Below are 14,048 nucleotides of genomic sequence, written 5' to 3'. Positions count from 1 at the left end.
ACAGGTTAAGGAACCACTGGCATTATTGGAGATTGACTGAGTTGTTATTCTGGATATCTTGGCACCCAGCAACCCAAGTCTACGACCTGAAAGGTCAGGACGTGCCTAATTTCAGGTTCCAAGTGTCAGTCATCTAATTGATGGAGATATGCTTCAGTCTATCCGTTTACGTGTGGAAAATTACTATGTTCATCTATTTTTTTTAGCCAATCAGAAGCATTCAACCTGAAGCAAGGATGTAGCTGAGACCTTGGTGAATAATTGCTGTGATCTTTGTAACTGTAAGAAGGGCGGCCAACGAACTCTTCTGAGTCTTGAAACTTGTGAGTCTTGAAGCTGACTTCTGCCAGATGAAACTACAAACTATCTTCAGTAAAACTTTTCTTTTTTAGTATAATTTATTATAATTCTGACTCTTGTCTTCAATTGACTCCACTCTTGACTCCAAGTCCTAATTAAATCATATCTGGTCCTTGGGTCCTTAACTGTAAATACCCTAACACTGCTGTTCAGTGAGTGACAGCAAATCTGTAGATATTTCTCAATATTTGCTCTTTTAGGCAATATTTGCTCTTTTTTTTTCTTTAGCTATTGGAGCAAAAGTGAACACCCAAAATAAAATAATCATTTACAACCCGTACTCAAGTTGTTCCAAAACGATATGACCTTCCTCTGTGAACCATAAAAAAATGGAAGCAAATGGTAATATGTTCAAAATATTTTCTTTTGTGTTCCACTGAAGAAATAAATGCATAATGGTTTGGAAAGACATGTGGATGAGTAAATGATAACAGTATATTCATTTTTGGATTGAGTATCCCTTCAAGGCACTTTTAAAAATCATTACATTTGGGCTGCAGCAGCAGCATTTTCAGATATAAATTCCAGTACAAACAACCCTTCAAATTTTGACACGCACACATGCGGAAACCCATATGAATGAACTTGTGCTTTGTCAAATCTAAATAAGAATTGCTAAAAGTGGTTACGGATAGCATAAGCATACATCTGCATCAGCCTTTAATACAGGGATCCAAAGAGCACCACTACATGTGCACAACGAACTGGCACATACATAATTCATATACATGCATGACCACAAACTGCCTTAATGTAAGTCATTTCCATGAAAGGCTACTCTGCACATGCATATTCTATAGTGCTGCATACTATATACAGCAAAAAAAAGTCTGATGATGATAATAAGAGGGGAAAAAAATCTATATTTATTACCAGTCAGCATTTTATTTTTCTTCATCTTCTATATTATTGTTAATAAATAATGCCATTTGCACTTTACGTCTACATGAAGAGAATGCATATAAAAAAAAGCAAAAAAGTAGAAAAAATCTGAGCTTTTATTTTTTAAATAAAACCAACCATCTCACATCTAGCCAGTCTTTGTCATATAAAGATTCTCATTCAGTTGCTCAGACTTACGGTTTAGAAACGAGTATTTGTACGTACATGATCTTTGAACATACTTCTTCAGCTACTTTTTCAAACCTTACCACTGCAATAAGGCTGTTTTTTTATTGCTCACATGTGACTCAGATCTGTTTTTCTCAAGACAATGTGAACCACAAAAACCACATGCAACCATATCTTTTCAATTCCAATTTGTGCCACTTCCATGATGTGGTACTAAATCAGAAAATTTGCAATGCGACCTCAGTCACTCTGAACAGTAACGAAATTAATGCATATTTGATCAACATTCGTCACAATTCTGAGCTCATGCGAGTCACTTTAAAGATTTTACATAGGCCTACCTAATATCAAAACAGTTGCGAAAGGTAGTCATAGGAAGGAGTTTAAGAAGTCTCTTTTTTTATATTCTCATCTTTGTTTTTTTATGTTGCCTGCGCATAAATTCACTGGCTTCAGCAGCAAGATCACACTCTAAATAAACACATATTCGCTTACTTTAGTGTTCTCCGTGTTTACTTCCGTATGACTGCATACACTAAATGGTTTTAGACTAGTGCTCTTAAACAAAACACTAAATGGTTCAGCTCCCCAACACTTGAGCGAGCTCTTAACACATTATAGCCGACATGTCTATTGCGATCTCGAAATTCTGGCCAGTTGATGATACCTAGTATATCAAAATCGATTGCTGGTGGTAGATCCGTTTCCTATTTAGCACCAAAACTCTGGAACAGTCTTCCTAACATTGTCCGAAAAGCAGACACACTATGTCAGTTTAAATCTAGACTAAAAACACATCTCTTTAATCTGGCATACACATAGAACATTATACATTTCTATTATTTAAATCAATTAAATGATCATAGGATGCATAAATTATGTCAGACGGAACCGGGAACACTTCCTATAACACCTGATGTAATCATTACATCATAAGAAGAATGGCATCTATATGCTAATGTTAGTCTTTCTGTTTATTCAGAGGTTTACTGTAATCAGCCAGATCCGGGCCGTATCTAGAGCAGAAGGTGGACCGCTATAGAGTGAAAACAGGTGAATGCAGTTTACCGGTTTCATAGAAAGAGAATGATGTGAGCATGTGTGATTGGCAGTGAGTCTTATGTGCGGGCCAAATAACTCAATACGAGAGGCAAAGAGAATGTGAAATAAAAACACATCATAATGTTTAAAAGAAGAGTGGTTTGATTAAAGTAAAAATTCAAAATAGATTAGTTTAAATAGATGTTTTGTGTGTGTGTGGGGGGGGGGGGGAGTTTCAAGCATGGTTTTATATTAGGCCTATATTTTATTATATTATAAGCTTAAATAAAGAATCTCACAAGGGTATTGTTTAGGACTCATTGCCATTGCAAAAAATGTCCGCCCAATAGAAAAAAGTTTTACTCAGCAAGAAAAAATTAGAGAACATTGGCCTAAACACGACCACAACGCATCCCTGAAGTGTCAGCAGAGATTGTTTCACTAGACTCTCCCCTGTGAAGGCCATTGGCACTGATCCTCAACAAACCTTTCTCCATAACGGCGTGATGACTCTAACCTTCAACCAGATGGAACTGGATCATATTCTGAATCATAATCATACACTGTTTGATCATTGGTCATAGGAGAACTGGTCCCCCGACTGAGCCTGGTTTTCTCCCGAGGTTTTTTTTTTCTTCATTCTGTCACCTGATGGAGTTTTGGTTCCTTTTTCTGCACAAGAAGGATTGAAACTGATATCGAATATCAAATTGAATGAGATGCATAATGCATATTCACAGAAATGTGAACCAGTTAACTGATGAAGACACAAATGATGACAAAAAGATATATGCAGCCAGCTATCTCCTTGACTCATGTCATAAATAACTCCCTTCAAAGGGGAAAACTGATGGGACAAATTATGGCAAGAAAGACAAAGAGAAGGAATTCTTCATCTTTATCACACTTTAACATCGGAGACTTGGGGAGTATCTTCATACTCCAGTGTTAAGTTTGTGGCCAAACAGACAATAAGGACTGTTAATTAGGTCACCCATTGGAACAGACCCACACTAGTACGCACATGCTACCATTTACTCAAGGCTACTCAAACTGTCAAACACACAGAAACTAACAAGCACACAAGCAATCTTATTCTCACAAAAGTGAACACAGATTTCAAGATGAGGATTCTCTTCTCTTTATGCAGTCAGAGGCCTACATCTCCAGTTGAGTCAGCGACAAAGTCACTTCCTCTTATAGATGACAGTCTGGTGTACATCCAACTATTTCCTCTTTCAAACACATCCACAGAAATCATGCAGACAAACAAAAGTGCTCACAAGCAGCCCTGTATGCAATCAACAATTAACAAACACAATCTGTAAGCTAACCACCCAGACAGTAAATTAACATGGAAACCAGTGAACGTCTACTGTTATCTACAACAGCCACAGGCTCCTTTCGGCCAACAAGCCTGGTGTGTGAGAGAATCAAAACACAAGACTTGATATAAACAAACGACCCTTCACACAGCTAAAATGGTTTTGAGACAGCCAAATAATCACAAAAGGCCTATCCACTAGTGTAACTCGATACAGTTGAATGGGAGTGTAGACATGATGCTGTGTGTAAGGTGTGCATGAATGAATGGATTAGTGTCCCTCCTCCCACCGTCTGCTTCACATCTGAATGGCTGTTTGCTGCGGCAAGACTACCATTACAGACCACAGACACTTCTGAAAGAGATGCAGCCATTTAATTTTTAGCCTCATCTCCAGAAACAATAATGTAGCTATAATTCGCTTTATACTGCAATATTCATGTGTGCAGCCATAGTACCCAAAAGACTCTGAATTGCCAGACCAAAGATAATTTAGATCAACAATAGCTCTTAGTACTAGTACAAACATCTAAATCATAATACTAAACATTTGGTGAAAATAAAATGCATTTTTAAATTACATCCATAACTGCCTGCAATTTGACTTACACTGAGAGGATGAAGAAAGGCGCGATAGATTATAGAGACGAAGGGCTATAGCATCTTTTGTCTGGCACTACAGCCTCTGCATTTACCGACGTTTTTACCATCCTTTAACGCCATATCCACTAAATAAGCTGTTCCCGTGATAAATGATAAATAAAACTGCATAGTCGAATATAAAGGTAGCATTATAGTTCTGTCGCGTGTTCGCATATAGATAGCAGCTAGGGTGCAGTGAGGTTTCAATGGGTTTGCATTTTAAAACTTGCTGCTGGATTACTGGAGCAAAGGTTAATGAAGAATGTCTCCTTTCGTTAGTGCTCAGTTGCATTTATTCATGGAATATGATGTGGGGGGGAAATGGGATGTGAAACCAAAACAAATAGAGACGCAGTGTCATAGCCAGTATTAATAATCCCATGTCACAGCACTCAAACTACGATAAACATGAGAGATGAAGCGTGATCTGATACTAACGGTTTTCCTTGTACAAGCACCATGTGCACTGGCTAAGTGAACACACAAACACCCATTGATACACCGCGCAAATGCACCAAAAAAGGTACACGCTCTAAATCTCTTTTTGTTGTCCTCCTAAAACATGAATCGTGAGAATCGGGTCAGTGGAGCAGGAAGGGAGATTAGCCCACATCTGCGGGACCCACCTGCTTGTGTAGTATCGGTCAGATCGTAGTTAAGACCCGGGTATTCACGCAGTTTTCTTCCGCTGATGTTGAGTATCCCGGAGCAGACGGCATCTTCCAGTGCGCGCTCCAGACTGCGGGCGGTGTGCAACGGGTGTTGCTGCTGCTGCTGCTGATGTTGAATCACACCCGGGCTCCAGTGCGCGACGTTCAGATAATGCTGGCTCTGTGGAGCCGCCGCAGGTCCCACAGCTCCCTGACTCGCCGCCATTTTCATAAGTGAAATTATTCTGACAATAATAATAGGGGGCCGCCTGCCTGGCGTGCCGCGCATGCGCAGAGGATGCAGACAGGACGTGGGGGGGGGGGGGGGGGGGGTGCTCTCTATGGGTGCTACTGGAAAGAGGCGGAGGATTTAGCACAGCTCTTACTTACGGCATTTAGCATAAGGATTGTTTTACAAAATTAGAGCAAGCTATTTTGTCAGAATTTAAGTAATACGAGAAGAATGGGCACTTGGTTACAGCACTTTCAAAAGCTTTGTTATAAATTATAATTAAGTCAGATTTCGTTTTTAAAATATCTCTCAGATAATTATTGAGTGGAAAGAGGTGAAATAAAGGATTAATGACTCTCAGGGCGTGTCTTAACTCCTTTCATGTGGTAGGGATGCGGTTTGATGGGGTACAGAGAACGGGCCCTCAGCTCAAAGGCGAACCCTGGCGGCTGAATGGAGAAATTGCAACATATGAAGTTTGTTGCTGCGAAGTCTACATTGAATCAAAATTGAAGTTTTGGGGTTTTAGTATGTATGAATATGTTGTTCTGCTTGGTATGCAGGATGGTATGTTGTCGCATACATTCACCTCCACGATAGAATCTAAATAAGCTGTTCCCGTAATGATAAATGAAACTGCATAGTCGAATATGGGATCATTACAGTTCTGTCGCGTGTTCGCAGTATAGATAGGGCGCAGTGAGGTTAATCAAAGACACCTACTATCTTGAATGCCCTAAGCTAGTAGGCTACGTATCAAAAATTAATTTCAAAGTGAACTATCCCTAACGATACAGTGTGAGATAAGATGCAGTAGCTAAAATATAGCCTAGCCTACGGCTGTTTTTGGATGACCCCAACCCCCCAGCAATATAATTTATGGGACCTGATGGGTATTTAGAAAACCCTACGTACGGCCCTGATATGCAAGAATATTGATTCTATATGTTCTATTGTATTCATTGCATTCTACAGTCTTGCATATTCAATACTAATGCAAGACTAGGCTATTACATGTCACGGTTTATAACAAAGAGCATTCATCCTTTGCTGGGACGACGCTTAAAAATATTGGGGGCATAAATTAAGAGCATAAATTAAGAGTATACCCACTTCTACAGGCAGCAGGCACCACTACATCACTGTATTCACTCTGTGAATCATACTCACCTAACATTCAGTTTCAGCATACCTCCACCACCCCGACTCCTCACTTGGCTTATTTTTTTCACAGCCAGGAATACGGGGGGAGTACTCTTGGTTCGGGCTCGGACAGCACGCCAAATACGCATAAGTGCGAACTCACTCGTGAAACAATGGGAGGGGATTCCTGCCGCTAGTTGCGTTGCAATGCTTGGAAAGACCTGCCTACCAGGATTAGACATTGCGCTATTTTAAGAGCTCTTGTCATATTGGTTGTCACTCCTCCTATTCAACGCGCTGCTGGGCTGGGCTCCGGTTCTCACTCACTCGATCGACACAAATAAACACAAGGAAAACGTCTTGAAACCGGGTTGCAAAGTTTCACAGTCCGTCTCGTTTTTGGCGTGGTTTCTGTGTTCTTACATTCATTTCGGAATTTACCGTGTAGGCTATAGGCTATATTCGGGTGTTTTCGAGCCGAGTCAAACACGGACACGCGACGCTTGTGAAACTTTTGCGTGCGCAACGACACTGAAGACGAAATGGGGGAGAATGAAGTAAAGACGGAGAATACAGAGCAAATGCAGGAGTCTCACGCTTCAAGCTCAGACAAAATCGACTTGTCATTAGGTTAGTAATTGCGAGGCGAGACATTGTGATTTGGATGAGTTGGCGCAGCTGCAGGATTTGTCGGTTTCACTTCTGTGTGGACGTGTTGTAAAGAAACAGTGGTCAGCTGTCACATACATTCAACAGCTGTCAAACCAACGTGCTCGTCCTCAAAACATTTGCCTTGACTTCAGCGTTATAATAAATGACTCTGTAACTGTAATGAAATGTGAAGGACTAGAAAGAAGTAGCTAATATTTTAAATAGGCTGTAAGTGAAATAAAACTTTCATCCAGCCTCAGTAAATGACGGACAGTAGCACCAGTCATTCAACTATTTTAATACACACCCTTATTGTTTTTTGAACAAACCTGAATAGCTGATCCTTTTAAATCTTTTGTGGTTTTATTTGGTTATGTAAACCTTGAGTAGACTACTTTCTATCCAAGGGCTCTAAACCAAATAGGTTGGTAGCCTAATATAGGTAAATGGGTAAAAAACAAAAACAAATAGGTTTTTATAAATTTTATAAATTTATAATACACTGATACCGAGGCAAAACATATCTGCAACACACCAAGATACACTAATAGTATATTATCATTAGTAAAAAAGTAGTTGCTGTGCTGTTAGAAGATTTATCATTCATATCTGCCATAGCAAAATTCACCCACTCATGAGATAAACAAGTAAATAAAAACATAAGGTGCCTATATTGCATGCTGTATTTACCTAATTCTTTTCCTATTTAGCTCAAACAAGAATTAATTCCAAATTGTATCTAATTTTATCTAATCATTTATCTTTAAGTTAAATATCTTTACTTTTTAGTAAACAAGATGCAAAACACTTTGTTCCTTTTGTTTTTACACAGATGACATTATAAGGCTGAATAAGAAAGAGGAGAAGGCGAACAGAGCTAAAAGTAAACGTGCTTCTAACAGGAGTAACGTCTTGAAGAAACTCAACCAAGTTCCACAGCAGCAGCAGAGAGGACTCAGGCAAGGCCAGCAGTGGTACCAAGGCAAGCATTTGATACTTGACTGTCTTACACTTCAATTAGTGACAGCTGACACATTTGGACAATTGGCATATGACTTCAGCCTGGCTAGATCTGTAAAAATGCTTCAAATAAACTGTACAAACACTTGTTTAAGTGGTTTCTAATAGAGGTTTCTCCCACAGGTCCTGGTGGGTTGAGAGGTTTGAGAGGTTTGAGAAGACAAAGGGGATCCGCGAGAGGAATGGTGTCGAGAGGGGGTTCACTAAACAGAGCCGCTGCCGCTACCACGGTATGAACGGTCTTATTGTTTCTATGGCTAAAATAGAGTTAAGTAATTGAAACCAGTGGTTGAATCACCCTGTTATCTTTGTAAGATTTATTTCAATGATTATTATTGTGATTACTTTCTCTGTGCTTTAGATCGATGGACAGTTTGATCAGACCACATTCACATCGAGGGGGACATTCAGAGGACGGGGAAGAGGTAGAGGAAGAGGAGCCGGACTGAGCAGGTTCTACACTCTCTTCTCTGTTTCAACTTTATCATCTTAAAGGCACAATATGTAAGATTTTTTGGATTAAAATGTCCAAAAACCACTAGAACAATATATTTTATTGACTTGTGTACTTACATTATCCCAAATCCAGAGAATTCAGCTATTTTAACTAGTGTAATGGCCTGTGTCATTGTGTAACCTGTCAATAACGTTATATCCACTTTAACCTCGATTTCCGGTTACTTTCATAGAAAACATAAGAATACCAAAGAAGCTGCAGTCCGTAGCTTTTTTGGGTTAAAAATTATCCAAAATAATTTTTTGAGCAAGTACATATCCAAAACACGATAGAGTTCAAAACTCTCTGCTTGCCTTAGCTCTATTCAAAACAGTAAATTTGTAATAATGTTTGTAACTCCAGTGCTGCTGGTGGATTTCCGCGGGAGATTCAAGCATGTCTTTGCGTCATTACGTCACATATCTGTACACATAAAGAAGGAGTCTCGGCTATTCGGCCATATTGCGAGTGAGGATGTTGAAGGTGGAGATTTTTAACCTTTTCTCACAGCACTTGATCCAGAATAGTGGCGGATCCAGAATAGTTCAAATGACAATCGCAGTGACGGGTGGAGATTCATCCGTTGTAAAATGCAAAAGACTTTGGACTGAGAGTTTGGAAAAAGAGACTGCAACCGGAACCCATGCTAAAACAAGGATAAATATCTGAAGGGCTTTAAATGTAGTCACGCTGTAATTGTTTAATGGTTTTTGTCATAGTCATGTTTTTGTTGTTCTAGGGGTGCAATGTCAGCAAGAGGACAAAGGGGTGGAAGACCATTTGTATTAGACAGAGGGGTAAGAAGGGCAATCTTTATTAAAAAAAAATCATTACACACGACTTACACATGGATTGACCTTCCTGTTACAATGTTTCAAACCTTCAGTCCTGTGCTTTGTCTTTGTTTCTTCAGTTTTCTGCCACAAAAATGGCTGAGAAATTGCAAAAGTATCAGAAAATAAGAGGGTGAGTTTCTTTACGTGTGAATATGACATATTCTAAAAAGTACTCTCAAGGTGTGTTGACAAATTGTCTTTCTCTCTGTGTGTCTGTCACACCCACATCCAAACACACACAGAAGTCAAAGAACAGCACCATCTGGCTCAACACTGACCGTTTCCCTGCCAAATGCTAAATCTGCACCTGTCGCTGTGTGAGTGAATGAACTTTCTCGCTGGCTTCTAATTCACCACTTGTATGTACTTCTTTGTTTAGCTATTCTTTGTCTCTCTTGCTTTTTACACTCCATTAGGAAGACACCTATTCAGGCTAGGAGGGGTGGGGTGTTAAGGGGCAGATCTAGAGGAGTTGGTACTTCTTTACCTAAGGGGATTCCTCTGCAATTTAACTACAAAGCAACCACCAACCAGGTGAGTTTAGCCATCTGGCAAAGCCTGTACACCTGGTAGGAGAGTGAGACATTTATAACATTTTATTGGCCTTGTGTATGTAAAGACAGTAAAGTGTTATTATTTTTCCATAAACTTACACAATTAAATTGTTAATCCGTTTTTAGAGCCTCTGTTTTTACTTGGTTTTGCAGACTTCCGTATCCCTCAATGACCGATTCACTGACCTGAGTTTCAGTTGGCGAGGATGGGGAAGGGGCAGTGGAAGAGGAGCTGTTCGAGGAGGCGGAGGAAGAGGAAACACTGTTAGGGGTGAACGAGGCAGAGGGAGAGGAAACACTATAGGTACTGGAAGAGGCAGAGGAAGAGGAAACATTGCGGGGGCTGGAAGAGGCAGAGGAAGAGGAAACATTATAGGTGCTGGAAGAGGAAGAGGAAACATTGCGGGGGGTGGAAGAGGCAGAGGAAGAGGAGGGGTTGGTGTGACAAGAGGAGGACGAGGCTTGACAAGGGGGAGGGGAGAATCAAGAGGAGCTGGTCGAACAGTAATTCTTCAGTGATTCGAATAACCATTGTTCAATTTAATGAATTAGTGGAGTTTACTGTTAGTGACGCACCAATATTTTGGCAACCAAAATTATTTTTTTAACTATTTGAATTTGAAACATCCCAAGCATTAAAAAAATAAAAAATAAAAAAATCAGTTTTGACCAAAATAGTTTTGGAGGGATTTGCTATCACAGGACTAAATTAAAGTTTAAAATATATTAAAATATAAAAAATGTTGTAAATTGTAAAAATATTCCAATTTACTGTATTTTTAATAAAAATAAATGCAGCCTTGGTGGACATGAGAGAATTATTTAGAAAACATGAAAAGATCTTACAGACCACAAACTTTTGAACGGTAGTGTACAACATAGAGAAAAATATCGAATATATCTGAATACATCAGGTATAATCAAAAAACGGAAACGGTGATTATTTCCTACGAACAACATGGATAAGGTACAACAGTTACAACATTGCTGCAAAATGGATGCTCTTCATCATGAACAAAAATAATGTTAGTTTAACATGTAAAAAATTTAGACTGATATATCAAGAGTTGGCTAGTTACGGAAGTTTATGGCGACTGGTTTAATTTATCGCCTAACCATGACACCCTGAGCAGCATAAGGAGTTTGATTACCAAGATTTAATCAACAAAACTTTTCGATTTCAGTTTTGGTTTTCAGCTAAAGGAAAACGTCTTGGTTACTTATGTAACCCTTGTTCCTTGGAGGAGGGATCGGAGACATAGTCGATGTGTCGACTGATTGGGATCACGCTCGAGAGCCTGTCATCTTCAAGTACTGTTAAAACGAGCCAAATGTAATTGTCGTGACTCGTGCGTGAAATGCTTTACACACTCCGCTCCTGCGGTGGGGGAATAAATACTGAAGTGGATGCACGCACTAGTTATTTTTCGTTGAGGAGCCAAACGTAACTTGGAGTCAGCGGTGGTCCAGCAATAGCGGCGATGGGACTATGTCTCCGTTCCCTCCTTCAGGGAACGAGGGTTACATTAGTAACCGAGACACACCCTTTCAGTCGCTCACATTCAACTTAATCGACGTTTTGACTGATTAGGATCCCAATTAAAACGCCATCTAGTGCTACCACCTTCCAGTGCCTAGACAAAAGCCCCGCACATTAAGGTGGGTGATTAAGATGATCAGAGCAAAACACTTCATTCAAAACTTTACCATAATTTAACAAAACCCAATTTTGACAGTGTAAGGTACACACATGGTTCATATAATCTGATTTTATTTTAACCTCTTAAACACTGCTGTGCTAAATTTGAAACGCTTGTGACATTTTGATTTTTTCAGAAATATTGAGTTACATGAATATATTGACCTAATACAACACCAATAGTGAGCAAAATATTTCTCTCCACATTTTAAAATCAGTCAAAAGTTAATTCTGCACTGAAAATCAGAACATATTCTAAATAGTACATAAATAACAAAAACATTTGTGGAGACAAAAACCTAAGCATCATCCCTTTGCCTAGCTAGCTGTATCAGGCCATAGCACTTTGTCCACATCACAGGCTACAGTATGTCCTCTCTCGCAAGCCTTGAATGACGTTGCATCCTTGCATCAATTAGGTATAAAAAAATCTCAGTGGTGTTAAGGAAGGGAGAGAATGGTGTGAGGTCTTGGAGTAAAAATTGTGAATCATGAAACCAGTTTTGGACCAAAGCAGATGAGTAAAAAAAAAAAAAAAAACATTGTCCCAAATGAAAATGTATCTCATCTGCTCTTCATTCATTTGGTCGTCTGCTGTGACAATATTGTGTAGTCTATCTAAAATGTGAGTATGCTGGCTGTGTTGTCAGGAAGGATCCCATTCTGTGTGATTGCGTCACACATTGTGATGTTACCACCACATTGGCCCGGTATATTCAAAATTGCTCTGTGATCAATGATGTTTCTCCATTCTTACTTTTAGTCTGAAAAAAAGACAACATTGTGTAGTTCAATATAGGTCTACTGTAAATTTACATGTAAAAAGGTTCTATGTGCAGTGCACTATACTGAGGTGTACATTACCTCGAAATATTCACAGGAAGCACACAAATATGGAATACAGGGAATGGGTAATGAAAAGTGCTGATGGAAGTCATTAAGTATAGGCTACATTGTACTGATTGTACTGTAAACAATAGAGAAAAGTTGTTGTTTTTTTAACCTTGTGCTCTTGTCGAAATATCAGATTTATTGTAGCAACATTGTATCTGCTGAGGTTGGACTGAACTCTCTATCCAGTCTCTCAATGTCAAACTATGGTTTACAACAATGTTGCTCGAATTGCATCTGGTAAATGTCATCCTCTTTTCTTTTTTTTTTTACCACATCCTCCTCCAGGTGACCAGGTCAATCTCTTCCTCTCATCCTCCCTCTCCTTCTTCCTCTTACTGCAACGTTGCCTTCCATTTTTGTTGAAGACAGTTAAACTCACCTTTTGATAATGCTTAACTGATGGTTGAGTTTAAAATTAAGCAGCACTTTTGATGGCCGTGTTTGAACAATTGGTTCATAAGTGTGGTATTTTGGAAATTTTCAAACGTCAAAGAGGTGACATCATGTTGGATTTCTGTGTCTAATGTAGAAAAGTGTGTGTAGTAATTTGCAAAACGTGAGGCTTGTGCAGATCTGGGCTGAGGTTTGCTCCTTGAATATCAGCGTTTCACTAACTATTATTTTTCACTAACTTTATTTTTAATTTCAGTGTGTTAGCAATCGAAATCTGAACATTTCTGACAGTAGGATAAGGAGGTTTTATTGCAGTGTACAAACATCCATAGAATCCTTTTTAAAAGAAAATGTAAATTTTTATATGATTAGACTTTTACATTTTTAAGTTAGAAGTAAGAAGAAGGAAAAATACACGTTTGAAGGTAACTTAGAAGATAATGAAGTGCCACTTGTTATACCGTGTAAATACTGTATTGCGTTCTGACACTAGAAGAGTTCATCTCAGTAACAAAAAAATGTAAATATGAAAAGAAGTTGTTTACATTTAATATAATCATAACCTAGTGTTTTATGTGTGATTTGTCTTTCGGTTTATTTAGACATGTTGATTAAATGGAAAGTTCACACAAAAATGAAAATGCTGTCATAATTTACTGTTGTTTCTTCCAAACCTGCATTACTTTCTTCTGTGGAACACAAAATAATATATTGACCTTCGGAAACATTTATCACATCAGTTACTAATAAACATCAGTTGGAGTTTGGGTCTTTAGGAGAGCCTAATTAATTATTGAGCAATTTTTATGCTATGGTCCAACTTGTGCTATTTAAAAAACTAAACTTTATTAACATCTGACAATTTACTAAGACAGATGTTTCTCATAGCTTTCCTTCTCGAATTAATCATATAATGGATAAAAGGATAAATCTCATGGATAAATCATATGGTGTGTCTCAGAACACAGACACAGAAGTGTCTGTTATATTAGATGTGTTATTTCACCAGATGTTTACAAAATTAATTTGAGGTCATTACTTC

The 14,048-nt window shown here is 38.7% G+C and overlaps 2 protein-coding genes across 6 annotated transcripts in view; one reads left to right on the top strand and one right to left on the bottom strand.

Annotated features, from left to right (window-relative positions):
• Positions 1-5,345, bottom strand: part of lrch2 (leucine-rich repeats and calponin homology (CH) domain containing 2) — a 61,550-nt gene extending 56,205 nt beyond the window's left edge. For all 4 annotated transcript variants that reach the window (XM_039649998.2, XM_039649999.2, XM_039650000.2 and 1 more), the window contains exon 1: positions 5,065-5,345. In XM_039649998.2, coding sequence (XP_039505932.2) covers positions 5,065-5,320 — 256 coding nt within the window. In that variant the 5' untranslated portion in view covers positions 5,321-5,345. The remainder of the gene's footprint in view (positions 1-5,064) is intronic.
• Positions 5,346-6,716: 1,371 nt separating this feature from the next.
• On the top strand, positions 6,717-13,662 carry LOC120461795 (uncharacterized). Of its 2 annotated transcripts, none has more exons than XM_039650084.2 (9): positions 6,717-7,093; positions 7,947-8,096; positions 8,258-8,364; positions 8,496-8,587; positions 9,370-9,427; positions 9,544-9,596; positions 9,712-9,783; positions 9,883-10,000; positions 10,174-13,662. In XM_039650084.2, exons 1-9 carry the CDS (start codon positions 7,006-7,008, stop codon positions 10,537-10,539), a joined length of 1,104 nt encoding a protein of 367 aa, XP_039506018.2. In that variant the 5' UTR covers positions 6,717-7,005; the 3' UTR covers positions 10,540-13,662. The 2 variants fall into 2 exon arrangements, with proteins under 2 accessions (XP_039506018.2, XP_039506017.2); XM_039650083.2 differs by having other exon boundaries at positions 6,719-7,093; positions 9,709-9,783.
• The last annotated feature ends 386 nt before the right edge of the window (positions 13,663-14,048 follow it).

Source organism: Pimephales promelas, chromosome 4, assembly GCF_988280905.1.
Source record: "Pimephales promelas chromosome 4, fPimPro1.hap1.1, whole genome shotgun sequence".
Classification (NCBI taxonomy): Eukaryota; Metazoa; Chordata; class Actinopteri; order Cypriniformes; family Leuciscidae; genus Pimephales; species Pimephales promelas.
The sequence above is the reverse complement of the archived record's forward strand: the minus strand, read 5'-3'. Positions and strand labels throughout refer to the sequence as shown.